Source organism: Lolium perenne, chromosome 1 (genome assembly GCF_019359855.2).
Source record: "Lolium perenne isolate Kyuss_39 chromosome 1, Kyuss_2.0, whole genome shotgun sequence".
NCBI classification, from domain to species: domain Eukaryota; kingdom Viridiplantae; phylum Streptophyta; class Magnoliopsida; order Poales; family Poaceae; genus Lolium; species Lolium perenne.
This window is the reverse complement of record NC_067244.2, coordinates 13,296,211-13,313,619: the sequence shown is the minus strand read 5'-3', so window position 1 is coordinate 13,313,619 and position 17,409 is coordinate 13,296,211. Positions and strand designations below refer to the sequence as shown.

General features: G+C 44.0%; 1 protein-coding gene across 1 annotated transcript; it reads left to right on the top strand.

The window, feature by feature from the left end:
• The first annotated feature begins 12,628 nt into the window (after positions 1 to 12,628).
• LOC127320878 (phospholipase A I-like) lies at positions 12,629 to 14,369 on the top strand. The gene is made up of 2 exons (XM_071825711.1): positions 12,629 to 13,210; positions 13,997 to 14,369. The coding sequence occupies exon 1, from the start codon at positions 12,791 to 12,793 to the stop codon at positions 13,052 to 13,054; it is 264 nt and encodes an 87-aa protein (XP_071681812.1). The 5' UTR covers positions 12,629 to 12,790; the 3' UTR covers positions 13,055 to 13,210; positions 13,997 to 14,369.
• The last annotated feature ends 3,040 nt before the right edge of the window (positions 14,370 to 17,409 follow it).

Below are 17,409 nucleotides of genomic sequence, written 5' to 3'. Positions count from 1 at the left end.
GTTAAAATGGCCATGCGCCATGAAATCCAAGATAGATGAATACTTTATGAAAGTAAATGGATCTATGAAATTGATAGACTTGGATGAAATATCCTTGAAGAAAGCTTGACTTGTCGAAAAATTGTTTACGACAAAGTTCAAAGAGTTGAATACGATAAGATTAGATCTTCTGTAGCAATGCTTATAGTCTATGTGGATTATTCTAGTAATCACTACATATTTCTTTTATGAGATATGCTAGTAGGATGGCAAAATACACTACTTAACAGAAGTATGTATACAAGATACAACCAAGAGTTTTGCTGGTCCGTGGAATACTAGATAGGTCTACAAGCTTCAATTGGATGAAGTAAGTATCACGGAGTTGGAATCTTCACCAGATGAAATAGTCAAAGATTTTTTGATTTCATCAGAGACGATGAAGAGGCTTGCATTTGCAAGAAATTAAGTGGGAGCGCTGAGACATATTTATAATACTTATGTAGATGACATATAGTTGGTTATAAATGATGTAATTATATACTTGATTAAAAGGTTTCATTGAGAAATTAATTTCAATGAAAGGATATGGACTAAAACATATTTAGTGTCAAGATCTATGAAGATAAATTGAAACACATAATAAGTTTAAGTCAAAGTACATAGAATGGATATTGAAATAGTTCAATATAGAAATATTAAGAAAATGTTCTTGTCATGTGAAGGTTTAACAAGACTTGAGTGTATCTGACACTCGATGAGTAAAAACACATGAGTGATTTTAGATCACGAATAATATGTACAAAATCAGATATCTTGTGCTCTAAAATGTTATGAGCATATACCGGAATGATTCATAAGATGATCATGGGACGACAGTAAGAATATCCTTGAGTACTTTAGAAGAACTAAGGATATATATATATTTTTGTATGAAGAAATGACAAACAAATCGCTGTAAGGTGTTACACCGATATTGGTTTTGTCACATATAAATTATAATTTCAATCTCTAATTAGACTAAGTGTTGTTTAAAAGGTAGCATAATGAGCTAGAAGTTGTCTATGCTAGATTTAGAAGAGTTCTAAATATTGTGACGGATTCTACAAAAGAAGGCAGAGTATGTCATTGTTTTGACAATGACAAAGGATGTTAAGTCAAGAGGTTCTTTGAGAACTTGGTGTAGTTCCGACAGAGTCAGAATTTTGAAGCTATATTGTGTGTGACAATATTAGTAACATATTTCGGACCGCGGAATTAAGGTTCCACCAGAAGACCAAACATATTTAAATGCCGACTCATTTGGAAATGAGTGATGCGTTGAGACGCAAATGAATTACAAAATACATACGTTTCTGAGCGTGTCAGATCCGTTGACTAAAACCTCTCCCGTGAGCAATACATGATAAAGCACCAGAAGGCCAAGGTGTTATATCTTTACAAATGTAAACTAGATTATTGATTCTAGTGCAAGTGGGAGACTGAAGGAGATATGCCCTAGAGGCAATGATAAAGTGGTTATTATTTATATCTTTATGTTTATGATAAATGTTTATATATCATGCTATAATTGTATTAACCGAAACATTAGTACATGTGTGATATGTAGACAAACAAGAAGTCCCTAGTATGCCTCTTAAACTAGCTTGTTGATTAATGGATGATTAGTTTCATAATCATGAACATTGGATGTTATTAATAACAAGGTTATATCATTATATGAATGATGTAATGGACACACCCAATTAAGCGTAGCATAAGATCTCGTCATTAAGTTATTTGCTATAAGCTTTCGATACATAGTTACCTAGTCCTTATGACCATGAGATCATGTAAATCACTTATACCGGAAAGGTACTTTGATTACACCAAACACCACTGCGTAAATGGGTGGCTATAAAGGTGGGATTAAGTATCCGGAAAGTATGAGTTGAGGCATATGGATCAACAGTGGGATTTGTCCATCCCGATGACGGATAGATATACTCTGGGCCCTCTCGGTGGAATGTCGTCTAATGTCTTGCAAGCATATGAATGAGTTCATAAGAGACCACATACCACGGTACGAGTAAAGAGTACTTGTCAGGAGACGAGGTTGAACAAGGTATAGAGTGATACCGAAGATCAAACCTCGGACAAGTAAAATATCGCGAGACAAAGGGAATTGGTAATATATGTGAATGGTTCATTCGATCACTAAAGTCATCGTTGAATATGTGGGAGCCATTATGGATCTCCAGATCCCGCTATTGGTTATTGGTCGGAGTGAGTACTCAACCATGTCCGCATAGTTCTCGAACCGTAGGGTGACACACTTAAAGTTGGATGTTGAAATGGTAGTACTTGAATATGGAATGGAGTTCGAATATTTGTTCGGAGTCCCGGATGAGATCCCGGACATCACGAGGAGTTCCGGAATGGTCCGGAGAATAAGATTCATATATAGGATGTCATTTTATGTGAAATAAAATGTCGCGGAAGGTTCTATGGAAGGTTCTAGAAGGTTCTAGAAAAGTCCGGAAGAAACCACCAAGGAAGGTGGAGTCCACATGGGACTCCACCTCCATGGCCGGCCAGCCCTAGATGGGGAGGAGTCCCAAGTGGACTCCTCCATAGGGGGCCGGCCACCCCCCACATGGGAGGTGGAAATCCCACCTTTTGGTGGGAGTCCTAGTTGGGCTAGGTTTCCCCTCTTATGGAAGGTTTTTGGTTCGGGTCTTATTCGACGACTTGGACACCAACACTTGGGGATCCACCTATATAATGAGGGGCCAAGGGAGGGGGCCGGCCACCCCAAGACCACAAGCTGGCCGCCCCCCTTGAGTGGCCGGCCACCCCCTCCCAAACCCTAGCCGCCCCCTCTCCTCCATAACTCCCGCGTAGCTTTAGCGAAGCTCCGCCGGACTTCTTCACCACCACCGACACCACGCCGTCGTGCTGTCGGATTCAAGAGGAGCTACTACTTCCGCTGCCCGCTGGAACGGGGAGGTGGACGTCGTCTTCATCAACAACCGAACGTGTGACCAAGTACGGAGGTGCTGCCCGTTCGTGGCGCCGGAACCGATCGTGATCAAGATCTTCTACGCGCTTTTGCAAGCGGCAAGTGATCGTCTACCGCAGCAACAAGAGCCTCCTCTTGTAGGCTTTGGAATCTCTTCAAGGGTGAGACTCGATACCCCCTCGTTGCTACCGTCTTCTAGATTGCATCTTGGCTTGGATTGCGTGTTCGCGGTAGGAAAATTTTTGTTTTCTATGCAACGTTATCCTACAAATTTGACTTGGTGAACTGGTTAAGAACTGATGATTGAGTTGGATGCGATACCATTCCAATTCTTGAGTACCCCCACAATACCTGATTATGGATAAGGCTTAGCTGGAAATTTATGTGTCTTAGTATGGGTTCCCTCTAAACAAGCGTCACAGAGGTTATGCCGAGGCTGCCTCCGTTGAAAATGAAATGACGTGAATTGAGGTGAATTGTACGGCCAAGCCCTGTGCAGTTCCTAGGTTAACAGTTGGTTTTCACTGGGAGGCCAAGCTCATGGGGAGAGGTGCCTATACTAGGATGTGTAAGTGAAAGGTTAACGGTTGATGATCCGCGTACTGAGTTACGATGATTCGAGGTTATCCCTGACGGATGTAATCAAATGTTGTGGCACAAGTGTGCAACCTCTGCAGAGTGTAAACCTATTCGAATAGCCGCGTCCGCGGTCATGGACAGTTGGAAAGGCCATACTGTATCCGTCATCAGAAAATTATCTCTTTTTGACTTGTGAATTGAACTTGAAAGGTGACTTTGAATTTGAATCACAACAGAGTTGTGGAAATGGCACTAATGTTCCCACTTGAGTTAGTTAGCACATGAGGAGTTGTTTACAAAAATGTTTATAAACTAAAATTGGCTTTATGCAAACAACCCTAGAGCTTAGAACACTCTCAACAACAATATTAGTACTTACATTAGTATTAGTTTGCGAGTACTTGAAAGTACTCACGGCTTTGTCCCTGGCTATTCAAATGGCTAGACTATGAAGCCGAACAGCAGTATGAAGATGACGATCAGCAGGACGTCTACAACAACTAGAAGCTTCTAACGTCAAGCGTTGCCTGTGGAATAGATAGTCCACTACTACTTCGCTTCCGCTACGTATTTGTGTAATGATCAATAGATCAAGTGTTGTAATGAGACTGGATCATGTGAACCTATTTGTGTAATGACTATGTTGGTATTGTAATGAATGATGACTCTTTGATATTCAACTGTTATGTCTCGTAAAAACAATCTTCCTGGGATTGCGATGTATGGCATAATAGGCATCTGGACTTAAAAATCCGGGTGTTGACAATAGCTCGAGGAAGTAAGAATTGGACTATAACTTGAGAAAGTGAGTAATATTTACTCAGAAGTACGGAAGCTCAAGAAAGCCAAGGATAATGAAGTTGGATAAAGGAAATATCGGAGACCAAACAAAGCTTTAAAAAGGCCAAAGACCGAAGAAGTTTGACCATACCAGAACCACAGACTAATTGAAAGATTCATTTCATGGAACCTAAAGGAGCCAAAATAGTTATTGGTATCAACTATAATCCATGATTGGATAGACTAAATGAGTGTAATCCATTCTTAGGGAAATAAACTGTCAAGACCATATCTATGGTAAGTACCTTACTAAGTACCACTATTGTAGTTTTGGTGGTAAGGGAAAACAAAGACCTATTTACCAATTTGGAGTATGTTATCCAATTAGCCTTCAATTAAGTCTATCAGCACCAGAAGTTGTCCTAATCATTGAATCTTCAAAGAGAAGGAAACAAGTTTATAATATTGGGATAAATCATGGTAGTGAAGGAAGTAATACCTATTTAAATGACATATACTAATGGATTCCAGGAAGAATCTGGACAATGGATATATTCAATTATATCCACCAAGATCACCACGGAGTTCGAGAAAAGATGTAGTCTGCACAAGTCAGATCCACACTTCGAAACGTGAGAGAGTTCAAACTTCGAGGACGAAGTTTAGTTTAAGGGGTAGAGACTGTAATATCCCAGTATTTGGGGTTACAAAAAGAGAGGAAACATATGTGTGCATTGCATTCATGCATAGAAAATCCGGGGAATTTTCCCGCTTTTGTTTAAAACTGTCAAAGGGATCGAGGTTTCTCTTGCATCGGTGGAATTGAGTTAGTCATCGATGTGAGCGCGATAAATTTCGATATGACCTCTGCGAAGTCATGTGTTTTGGGGGGAACAATCTGAATTCAAATTATAATATGGAAGACAAAACTCAAATAAAAATTTGAATTGGAATTTGAATTTTAAACAATTATATAAAATACAAAGTAATAACAAATAGGAATGATAATAAAATATTACTAATAACAATTCACATAAGTATTATTACAACATTTATTGAAATATTATAAGTTACATAAGAACTAAAAGAATTTCTAAATCTAAGTTAAATCTTCTCAACATTTCTTATTCTTCTTTTCCTGCAATAAGAGAAACAAAACAAAGAAAAAGGAAAATAATGGGTTATGGTTAAAATGTTGCCATCATATGAAATGAGGCATTTCAATATTGGAACTCAATTAATGGAAATTAGGAACGAGTCCTAATCCCCAAAAGTGACTAGAGGGAATTATTCATCTTCGGCAATATTTGTGATTTAGGAACTAGGTAGATAGTACCATTGGAGGCAGCAATGATAAATTAGGCATCAAATAGGCAACCAGAGATATTGTGCAACAAGTTATGATTAATTGGAATGGCAACCGATGGCAGCACTTTTATTTTCCCTCTAACCTAATCAAGTTCCTATTTAGAAGCCACAAATTCATTTAAATGGATCATTATTGACATAGAAAAGTCAATATGACCCTAACCAAATATTAATAAGCCACTGTTAATTAAGCAAAGCTTAATTAATCTTGAATCACACTTGATCTGTTAGTATAGGCACACATAATTATGTCACTTGAGTTATTCCAGCCACTAATGTAATTAAGAAGCACCCATAGATTATAGTCAAGTAGTAGCAGCCCAGCTTGAGTAGTTTCCACTTGTCAGTACACAAAAGAAAGACCAAAGGTGGATAAATATCAACCGACCGTAGCTTGCAAGAGGAGAATGTCACTTGACAGCTACAAATATCAGCCTGGCTTGTACAAGGGGAATGTATCTAGTGCATTAAAACTTGCCCATGTACCAGCAGGTACACGCATGCCATGCATCTGTGTGTTGTCAACCTCACGTGCAAAGTACTAGCCTATATAAACAACACCTGTACCAGCAACATTTTCTAGCACACACAACATTCCCAGCCGAACCTCATGTTTCCCAAATCTGCCAACAACTCTCTGAGCACATAAAGAACACAAAGAACTACACCAGCTGAACCACTAGAACAACACTAGATCGACCACTAGAATCAGCAGTTGTAACTAGGAAGAAGTAGAAGCAGAGAGTCGAGAAGGCATGCCACAAGGGGAGGTTCATTTCAGCATCAAGAAGATCAAGCTACCAAGGCAGAGGCTAGATCTTACAGTAATGTTCACCCCTTAATCACCCCGAGCGCGATTGGATCCGCGTCGACAACCAGAAGCAGTGAGTGGATCGGAGACAGGGTTTGAATTTGTGGAAGATAGTGTCGAAAATCAGCCGCCGTCAAACGGAGTCGAGGGAGTGTAAGAGCCGTCTTCGCCGTCGCGAGAGCGAGACCCTAGGCTAACCGACATAGTCCAGTAACATCTCGATACGCCTAAAACCTGCTCGGCCTGGGTGGAACATTCAGGTCTTGCTTAATTTCAGAGTTTTGACACCTGATTACCTAATGACCCTCGAAGAGAATCTGATAAATAAACATATTAAATCGTATTTCAAGTGAATGAGCACGGGAGTTCAAAATCAGCACATCGGTACACATAAAAGGAGAAATTTTGGTGGTCTGGCACACCTACAACTCCAGACAATCATAGACTAACTGGACAAAAAAGCAAGAAATTCTTAATAAATCGAATGAGCTGAAACAAGCATTATGTAGATAGACAGATTCGTTGGGCTGGCATAACTGAAATATGGTTCAATAAAAAACTGATGATCTGAAACAAGCATGATTATATCGCTAGCTCGATCAGTCTGATAACTAGTTAAGTTTCGTCGCCACCCCTTGGTGCTTTTTCATGACGCCCGGGCGGTGCCTCCGACGCCCTCGATGTGACGGAGCATAGTCTTTCTCTTCGTCGTAGTCCTCGTCAACCTCGGCCTCACGGGTGACGATGCCCTTGGCCTTGAGCTGCCTGGTGAAATCTTCCTTCCGCTCAAGCATCCATCTATTAAAGCTCTCGGCGACCGGGGCTGTGTCGACAGACATCATGTACATAGTTGCCGCCATCTCCGGGAAACGTCTGATCAGTTCGTCCGATATGTCCACCTTGTAGGGCTTAGGCTTGAAGTTCATCACCTGCCTCACCTCGCTGGATGGCACCTCAAACACGATCTTTATCTTTTTCTTTATCTCCGTCGTCATCTCTGTCTCCCCGGATGCGTTCTTCTCAACTTCCGGATCCACCAGCACCTCCTTCGCGGATGAACTTGGTGTGCTTGCCATCTGGATCTACAACACTGCTATTGATTGTTTGGGTGAGAAATCAGGCGCCTCTCGATGCCCTTTTGTATACAAGATACATGAGGGAGCGAGTCCTTGTCGGACTCCTCTATTCGTATAGGCAAATTACTTTTGGATTCGTTTCGATTCCTAGCAGGAATCGGCAGAAAAGCATCCGGGTCGATTTTAGATCGACAGATCCGGAACTGGTCCGTTTAGGATTGAAAAAGGCACATGAATTCGAAACAAGAAATCCTTTAGGAAGTAAGTTACGTACCCAGGACCTGAGGACGCAGACTCCTGAGGATTTGTTGGCGCCTCCGACTTTGCTTACTTTCCCTAAACCAAGGAGGGGAAGAACTGATTGATTTTTTTTTTTTTGAGGGAAAAAACACACTTTATTGGGCAAGTGAGCCGTCTCATTAAAAAATTTTCAGTACTCTTCGGTACCCTGGTAAGAAAATGAGTGTGTCAGAAAGTCGTCGCTCGACGTTCATAGGTTCATTACAATCAGCTAGAAAATTTCTACAAAAACCCTTAGGCGTTCGATGTTGTCAGAATCGAGATTTTGAATCGGATCGGAACATCTACAGCATGATCGAAAATCATAGGATCTTAACTTTTAGAATCGTAAAATCTTAGATTCGTTTCGATATGACCTCTGCGAAGTCATGTGTTTTGGGGGGAACAATCTGAATTCAAATTATAATATGGAAGACAAAACTCAAATAAAAATTTGAATTGGAATTTGAATTTTAAACAATTATGTAAAATACAAAGTAATAACAAATAGGAATGATAATAAAATATTACTAATAACAATTCACATAAGTATTATTACAACATTTATTGAAATATTATAAGTTACATAAGAACTAAAAGAATTTCTAAATCTAAGTTAAATCTTCTCAACATTTCTTATTCTTCTTTTCCTGCAATAAGAGAAACAAAACAAAGAAAAAGGAAAATATTGGGTTATGGTTAAAATGTTGCCATCATATGAAATGAGGCATTTCAATATTGGAACTCAATTAATGGAAATTAGGAACGAGTCCTAATCCCCAAAAGTGACTAGAGGGAATTATTCATCTTCGGCAATATTTGTGATTTAGGAACTAGGTAGATAGTACCATTGGAGGCAGCAATGATAAATTAGGCATCAAATAGGCAACCAGAGATATTGTGCAACAAGTTATGATTAATTGGAATGGCAACAGATGGCAGCACTTTTATTTTCCCTCTAACCTAATCAAGTTCCTATTTAGAAGCCACAAATTCATTTAAATGGATCATTATTGACATAGAAAAGTCAATATGACCCTAACCAAATATTAATAAGCCACTGTTAATTAAGCAAAGCTTAATTAATCTTGAATCACACTTGATCTGTTAGTATAGGCACACATAATTATGTCACTTGAGTTATTCCAGCCACTAATGTAATTAAGAAGCACCCATAGATTATAGTTAAGTAGTAGTAGCAGCCCAGCTTGAGTAGTTTCCACTTGTCAGTACACAAAAGAAAGACCAAAGGTGGATAAATATCAACCGACCGTAGCTTGCAAGAGGAGAATGTCACTTGACAGCTACAAATATCAGCCTGGCTTGTACAAGGGGAATGTATCTAGTGCATTAAAACTTGCCCATGTACCAGCAGGTACACGCATGCCATGCATCTGTGTGTTGTCAACCTCACGTGCAAAGTACTAGCCTATATAAACAACACCTGTACCAGCAACATTTTCTAGCACACACAACATTCCCAGCCGAACCTCATGTTTCCCAAATCTGCCAACAACTCTCTGAGCACATAAAGAACACAAAGAACTACACCAGCTGAACCACTAGAACAACACTAGATCGACCACTAGAATCAGCAGTTGTAACTAGGAAGAAGTAGAAGCAGAGAGTCGAGAAGGCATGCCACAAGGGGAGGTTCATTTCAGCATCAAGAAGATCAAGCTACCAAGGCAGAGGCTAGATCTTACAGTAATGTTCACCCCTTAATCACCCCGAGCGCGATTGGATCCGCGTCGACAACCAGAAGCAGTGAGTGGATCGGAGACAGGGTTTGAATTTGTGGAAGATAGTGTCGAAAATCAGCCGCCGTCAAACGGAGTCGAGGGAGTGTAAGAGCCGTCTTCGCCGTCGCGAGAGCGAGACCCTAGGCTAACCGACATAGTCCAGTAACATCTCGATACGCCTAAAACCTGCTCGGCCTGGGTGGAACATTCAGGTCTTGCTTAATTTCAGAGTTTTGACACCTGATTACCTAATGACCCTCGAAGAGAATCTGATAAATAAACATATTAAATCGTATTTCAAGTGAATGAGCACGGGAGTTCAAAATCAGCACATCGGTACACATAAAAGGAGAAATTTTGGTGGTCTGGCACACCTACAACTCCAGACAATCATAGACTAACTGGACAAAAAAGCAAGAAATTCTTAATAAATCGAATGAGCTGAAACAAGCATTATGTAGATAGACAGATTCGTTGGGCTGGCATAACTGAAATATGGTTCAATAAAAAACTGATGATCTGAAACAAGCATGATTATATCGCTAGCTCGATCAGTCTGATAACTAGTTAAGTTTCGTCGCCACCCCTTGGTGCTTTTTCATGACGCCCGGGCGGTGCCTCCGACGCCCTCGATGTGACGGAGCATAGTCTTTCTCTTCGTCGTAGTCCTCGTCAACCTCGGCCTCACGGGTGACGATGCCCTTGGCCTTGAGCTGCCTGGTGAAATCTTCCTTCCGCTCAAGCATCCATCTATTAAAGCTCTCGGCGACCGGGGCTTGCCGCCATCTCCGGGAAACGTCTGATCAGTTCGTCCGATATGTCCACCTTGTAGGGCTTAGGCTTGAAGTTCATCACCTGCCTCACCTCGCTGGATGGCACCTCAAACACGATCTTTATCTTTTTCTTTATCTCCGTCGTCATCTCTGTCTCCCCGGATGCGTTCTTCTCAACTTCCGGATCCACCAGCACCTCCTTCGCGGATGAACTTGGTGTGCTTGCCATCTGGATCTACAACACTGCTATTGATTGTTTGGGTGAGAAATCAGGCGCCTCTCGATGCCCTTTTGTATACAAGATACATGAGGGAGCGAGTCCTTGTCGGACTCCTCTATTCGTATAGGCAAATTACTTTTGGATTCGTTTCGATTCCTAGCAGGAATCGGCAGAAAAGCATCCGGGTCGATTTTAGATCGACAGATCCGGAACTGGTCCGTTTAGGATTGAAAAAGGCACATGAATTCGAAACAAGAAATCCTTTAGGAAGTAAGTTACGTACCCAGGACCTGAGGACGCAGACTCCTGAGGATTTGTTGGCGCCTCCGACTTTGCTTACTTTCCCTAAACCAAGGAGGGGAAGAACTGATTGATTTTTTTTTTTGAGGGAAAAAACACACTTTATTGGGCAAGTGAGCCGTCTCATTAAAAAATTTTCAGTACTCTTCGGTACCCTGGTAAGAAAATGAGTGTGTCAGAAAGTCATTGCTCGACGTTCATAGGTTCATTACAATCAGCTAGAAAATTTCTACAAAAACCCTTAGGCGTTCGATGTTGTCAGAATCGAGATTTTGAATCGGATCGGAACATCCACAGCATGATCGAAAATCATAGGATCTTAACTTTTAGAATCGTAAAATCTTAGATTCTACCTAGCATAATCATGGAATCTTTCACTCAATTTGGATCGTAAAGTCGTAGAATCGTATAGTAGAATCATGATTCTTTTTTTCTTGAACTGGAAGAATCATGATTCTGACAGCTATAGTCGGCCCATTGAGCCTCACACAACGGCCTGGTTTATCTTAGATGCATGCACCTCCTTGTTCGAACTCCGTCCTTCGTGAACAGATCCTGGAAATTCTTCTTAACCTCCACGATTTCTCGAACTATGTAAGCGTAAGCTCCCATAATGCCCCTCTCCAAACTTCTCATCATGTTGGATCAGGCGGTTGCCACCCTAACCCACCTCAGAGAGAGGACGCTAGCCAGAGAACACATCTCTCGGCATGCAAGCATCTCCAGGGTCTCCGGATCAGTGTGACCTCATCATCACTATTCAGGGTTTCGATCATATTTGCTATCCAAGCTATGGCGTCCATTTCCTGTGTCGCACTCATGTGATCCACTACCCCTTCTTCAACGAGTGTCCACACACTACGGCCATGGCACAGTCAAGCAAAGTGTGTCGCCAAGTGTTTGACAGTACCACAGATTTGGCATTGATCTGTATCCGACATTCCTCGGCGGTGATGAACTTCATTCCTCAGCACCAAATGCTTCGAGAGCCTCCACAAAAACATGCGAATTTTGGCTGACACATGCATTCTCCAAAGAGACTTTCGTTCCCGGGATATCTTCTCCCTGTTTGAGCTCGTGATTCTGTTGTCTAGCCACGCCTTCCTCTTCTCTCTTGTACTGATCAACATACGGTGCGTTGACGGTGTTCTCCGGCGATGTCCGCGGCGGGTTCTCCGGTGATGGTTGTGCACTACTAGGAATTAGCTTATTGCCGCACTTATTACCGCCGGTGAGTATGATTTAAAGATGCCGGCTGTAAGGCCTTCCAGGGTCGCCTCACCTTACCGCCGGCGAGTTTGCACCGAAAGTGCCGGGGGTACTTATATTATCACCGGCGAATCGGGCATGTAGGTGCCGGCGATGTGTTGGGCTGCGAGGCCACCATTGGGCCTCACATTACCGCTGGCGAATGCAGCCCCGTGGGTGCCGGTGGTAAACGGTCTTACCGCTGGCACCTCCGAATGAAATCCGCCGGGGATAAATGTAGACAGATGGGCCACATGGGCTGGAAAATTGCCGCGGCGCCTGCAATTGGATTTCGCCGGGGCTAACCCCCGGTAAGAATAAGATCCATCCAGCCCCACCCAAAGCTTCCCCTAATCCCCTCTCTTCTCCCCCTTCCCAGCAGCCAGCGCGCGGGTCGTCGCCCCCGCCGATCCACCCAACCCCAGATCCGCGCGCGCAGATACGGCCGTCGGCGATACTCCGGTGCGCCCTGGCCGCGGCGGCGCTCGCGGCGCTCCTCTCCGCCCAGCCGGCCGCCGGGTTCTACCTCCCCGGCGTCGCCACGACCGACTACGCCAAGGTGGCTTTTTCTCTTGCGTCCACCTAGCGAGTGTACCCGAGCAGCCGCCGCCGCGCTCGTAGGCTCTCGCGCTGGATGGGTCTGGTCAACGGGGCGGCGGATCTTGGCGCTGGTTCGTTCGCCATTCGGTTGATGTCGGCGCGATCCCGCCTCCACTGGTCCACCGGCGACGACGAGGACCAGGTCGTGCTGCGCCTCCAGTCCCAGCTCATGGTCGCGCTGCCCCCGCCCCACGACGTCGTCTCCGTCGATCTGAAGCCGGCCAAGGGCGGGGACGGGGTCGGGGTGGAGATGCGGATCGTCAGGAGAAGGGAGGCGCGGGCGCTCGGCTCCACGTAGACCACCGGCGACGGCGCCATCGTTCTTGCGCGACTCATCAGATCCAACCTCGCGCCCGCGCCGGCTGCCGATGGAGCCGTCTCCGCAGGCGTGCATGTGCTTGCCGACCACTACCGTTCTGTCACCGCGCTCAGCCTATGCAACTGCGGCCTCATGGTGAGTCCATCATCCATTCATTCTATTCTGATGATCCAAAAACTTTCGAGACCTCCTCGTTGTTTTCCATGCATAGCTGCTTAATGTGTAATTCCGGTACTGCTCTTCATATAGGAGGTGTAATCGTGGATTTCCATGCATAGCTGCTTAAATGCTATGTTAATGTAATTTCTGGTGCACATGCAGCTTGATGATGGCTTATAAACATTCCTGGCTATGCTTGCTCTATGCACACGCTGTTAGCTTGTAGTAGTAGGACAGTTTTGAAATTTCATTTTGCGTAGATTGTTTGTACTACTTTATTTGTTTGTATTTGGGATAGTGTTATGACTGTTAGATACTGATTTTATGGGATGCTTATCTGATTCGAACCCCTCGTAAATCAACAACAACCCACCAGTTTTTTTTGTTGCAAGAGATAGAGAAGAATTGTCATTGTTCATTGCTTTTATATGCTCAGGCATTACAACACTATTTTGACTGAAAAAGGTAAAGATTAAAGCCTGTATGCTCAGTGGTAATCTAATCATATGAGAGCACATATTCAGATTTGATGGAGCAGCAGTTGTTGTTTGAAACAATCAAATACAAGTCTTGCAGTTGTTATAATCTAATCATATGGAAAACTTATTTTAAAACGGGGGAGTATAATCTGTAACTCTGATTTTTGTATGCATTACTCATTCTTAGACTTTGCCTTGCATGGAAAACTCATTTTCGTATACTCTGTATATTGTACTGTTACTAGGATTACAAAGTTCCTAATTATACTTGAATTTTGACCAGCAATGTTTCCTTGGGAGTACCATGGCCTCAAGAGCTCGATCCCGGCGATCTGCTGGCGAGGTGCTGATGATGATGGGGTCTGGCACATTGGAGCATGGGGGGCGGTGGTGAGCAGGTGCACAAGAGAGCAGGAGCATAGGCCGGCGACCAGCTAGGTGAGCAGGATCCCGGTGGCCGGCGACACGTTGGGCGAGCAAGAGCTAGCACAAGAGTTTGATTGCAGTCTCTCCGTTTGATATTGTGTATATTATATAATAGCTGGAGTTTGCATTGACTCTTTCATAAAATGATCGTGATCGGCTTGTTATAGTATTTCAGTTCTAATATATTCTATATTTTTTAATGTACGGATCGGCTTGTTAGAGTATTTCAATTTTAACGTATCCTTTTTTTTTTGTTCCCTAATTTATTTACCACCGGCGATTGGTGATTTGCCAGTGGTAAGCAATATTACCCCTGGCGAGTAGGGAGCCGCTGGTGGTACCCTATTACCGCCGGCGAGTAGGGCAAAGCGCCGGGGATAATTTCATATTACCGCTGGCGAATAGGAAAACGCCGGGGATAGCCCATTACCACCGGCGAGGTGATCGCCGGCGTATCCGAAAGCGCCGGCGGTAGGCCAATTCTGTGCGCCGGTGGTAAGCTGTTTCCTAGTAGTGGTGGCTCACGGGCGAAGCGATGCCGGTACGTGGTAGGGAAGAGAGAAGCTGTGCGGCAACACCATGTGCGGAAGAGCTGTTTCTAGCTTCTTTTTCTGGAGGGACATTTTTTAGAGAGGAAAAGAACACGTGTCGCTTTCTTCAACCGAGGGATCGGAGGATTTGATCCCCGGAGGATGCTCAACACCTTCCATTTTTTAGGAAGGAAAAGAGCACATGTTGCTCGATCCACCGGGAGATCAAAGCATTTGATCCCCGGGAAGTCTCCGCACCTTCCTACCAATTAAATAGTATTTTCGTTGACGCTAAGTACCTAGAAGTTTTACACGGGCATACGATGCACATTCACTCATACCTCCACGTACACAAATCCAGAGTGGTTAACGTATATATAAACATCCACGCGGGAGCAAGTCTTTGTCGAACTGCACTACAGGTCATGCATAAGTACTATACTATAGGGTAACTAACTTCTTTTTTTCACATTGTTTAGTTTATTTTTTTGGCATCTGCTTCGCTGACACGTGGTTTGATCCGCTGTATTATTTTTCTGTGTGCAGCTTTGGGTGTGTCTTGCATTTTGCGTCTGGTCTGTCTCCATCTGGTTATTCTCGTGGTGTTGGTTCTGTTTTATGCCCGTATGGGTATAGCATATATCTCTCTACCGCTGTTCTTTCTGCCTTCTTTCTTTTCTTCATCATGGTGGGGTCCACAGCTATGTGGTGGGGCGATGCGATGGCTACACATTGGTTTTCTTGTCTGAGAGGTCATTTCTTCATCCTCCTTTTCACCTCTGATTTTTTTTAATCCGCCTCTTCTCCTCCTTTTCCATCGCTGGTTGACCACACTCTCTTCCTGTAACATCCCAAGTTTCAACTCAATAAAGAAAAGAAATTCAATTACTCAAATTTTGGAACTAACAAAAAATTTTCTTTACATATAGTGCTATGCATAATTGATCATGCATTCTTGTATGCCATTGCCATGATGAGTGTTTGTTTGTTGTTCTAATGTGCTTAAACCCTAACACAAGATCATCAAACCCTAATTTGAGAGAAATAAGAAAATGGAAAAGAATGACATTTTCCCTCTCATACACATTAGGCTAATTATGCAAATCATCAAACAAGGCCTCAATTGCTTGGGCCATTGCTTGTGAAACACTTATATATAAAAAAGAAACACTTTTGCATCAAAGAAACACAAATCAAATCGAAGGAAAATTCAAATTCCACTCACATATGATAATGGTCACTTTGTCACTTTTTAATATCATGCCTACTTTGCACCCCTGGTTTGGAAGATCCTTAAACTTGGTCAACACTTTCCACCTCATCCAAGTCCATGTCAAGGTGAACCATTTTGGTGTTGACCATCAAGATTGATTCTGCCTTGGTTGACCAGAATAGAGGAGACAAGATGCAACCATACAGCAAAGTGAAGATCATACACATTTTGAAATTTTGCAAACCAGCTTCAAATTGACCACAACCACCACCATTCTACTCCTTTAATTATATAAATGAAATACACCAAAAAGAATTTCAAAATTCGAATAAAAATTTCATGCGGCCATTGTGTCGAACACATGGCAGGCAACAATCTGGATTTGTCATACACCTCATTGTCCAATGGATTTTGGGCTAAACCACTTTTGGTTTGTGATGATGTTGCTCCTCTGCATCTCCTACATCAGTGCATGTCCTTGCTCTTGCTGATTAAAGTGAGGAGAGAGCACATTTTGCACCATGTCGTGCACCTACCGGCCACCCTTGCCCTCTCTTTCTCTGATCACTCTCTCTCACCCAAACCTTGTGCAGTACACTCCCCTCGCAACGTCGATCATCACCATGCACGGCCTGAGCGCGCGCGAGGCTGGCATTGGCCAGGCAACACGCGCCCAGAACCATGTCAGTGCGTGCCAGTCGGCGTGATCACCACGCCCTGGACGCGCCAGAGCGTGGCAATGCCCCATCGCCTCAGTCCTCTCCTGCATCCCTACCTCTACGTCGAGCAACGCCTCCCCCTCCTCTAGCTGCTAGACACACTCCAGAGCGCGCAGAAGCAACGTCGCAGTCGTCCTCGTCGGAATCACGCCGTCAGTACCGTGGCACTCAATACAAGCTCCTGGTCGATCCCGTCCACCTTTTTCAGCGCCGAAAGCAGTTTGAGCATCGCCATGCCGTCGCCCATCGATTGTCGTCCTCCACTTGCCCCTTCGAGCGTCGGAGATGCCGCGCCATGGACGACCCATTCTCAGCACCCGCGACATCCTCTCAACCCTATAAATACAACACTCCCGCGTCTCAATCCTTCACACCATCCATCTCTCCTCCCTTCACTGCTTCTCACCAACAGCTAGTCCAATCATCGCCGGAGTCGCCGCAATTTGAAGCTCGGAGCCGCCAGTACCTGCAGGTCGCCGCCGTCGATTGGAGCCTCCCCAAGCGCCGCCACCTGTACCTATCGACTCGCCGTCCTCAGCAACGTCGCCGCGCACCTCGCCGCCGACCGCCGGAGCCTTGGTATGCACTCCGACCCCCTAGGCTCGCCGCCAGAGCTGCGGCTTCTCGCCGGAGAAGATGATGATTTTGCACCGCACGATCACACTCTAATCCAACGTCCCACAATCCGCGTACCGTTTCGCGTTGAGTTAGCCGCTGACAGCGGGCCCCACCAGTCAGGCAGCCCACTCGCGCGAGACACGCAGATGGGCTGGCCCGTTTAGCTTTTCTCCGTTGTGGCCCACTTTCC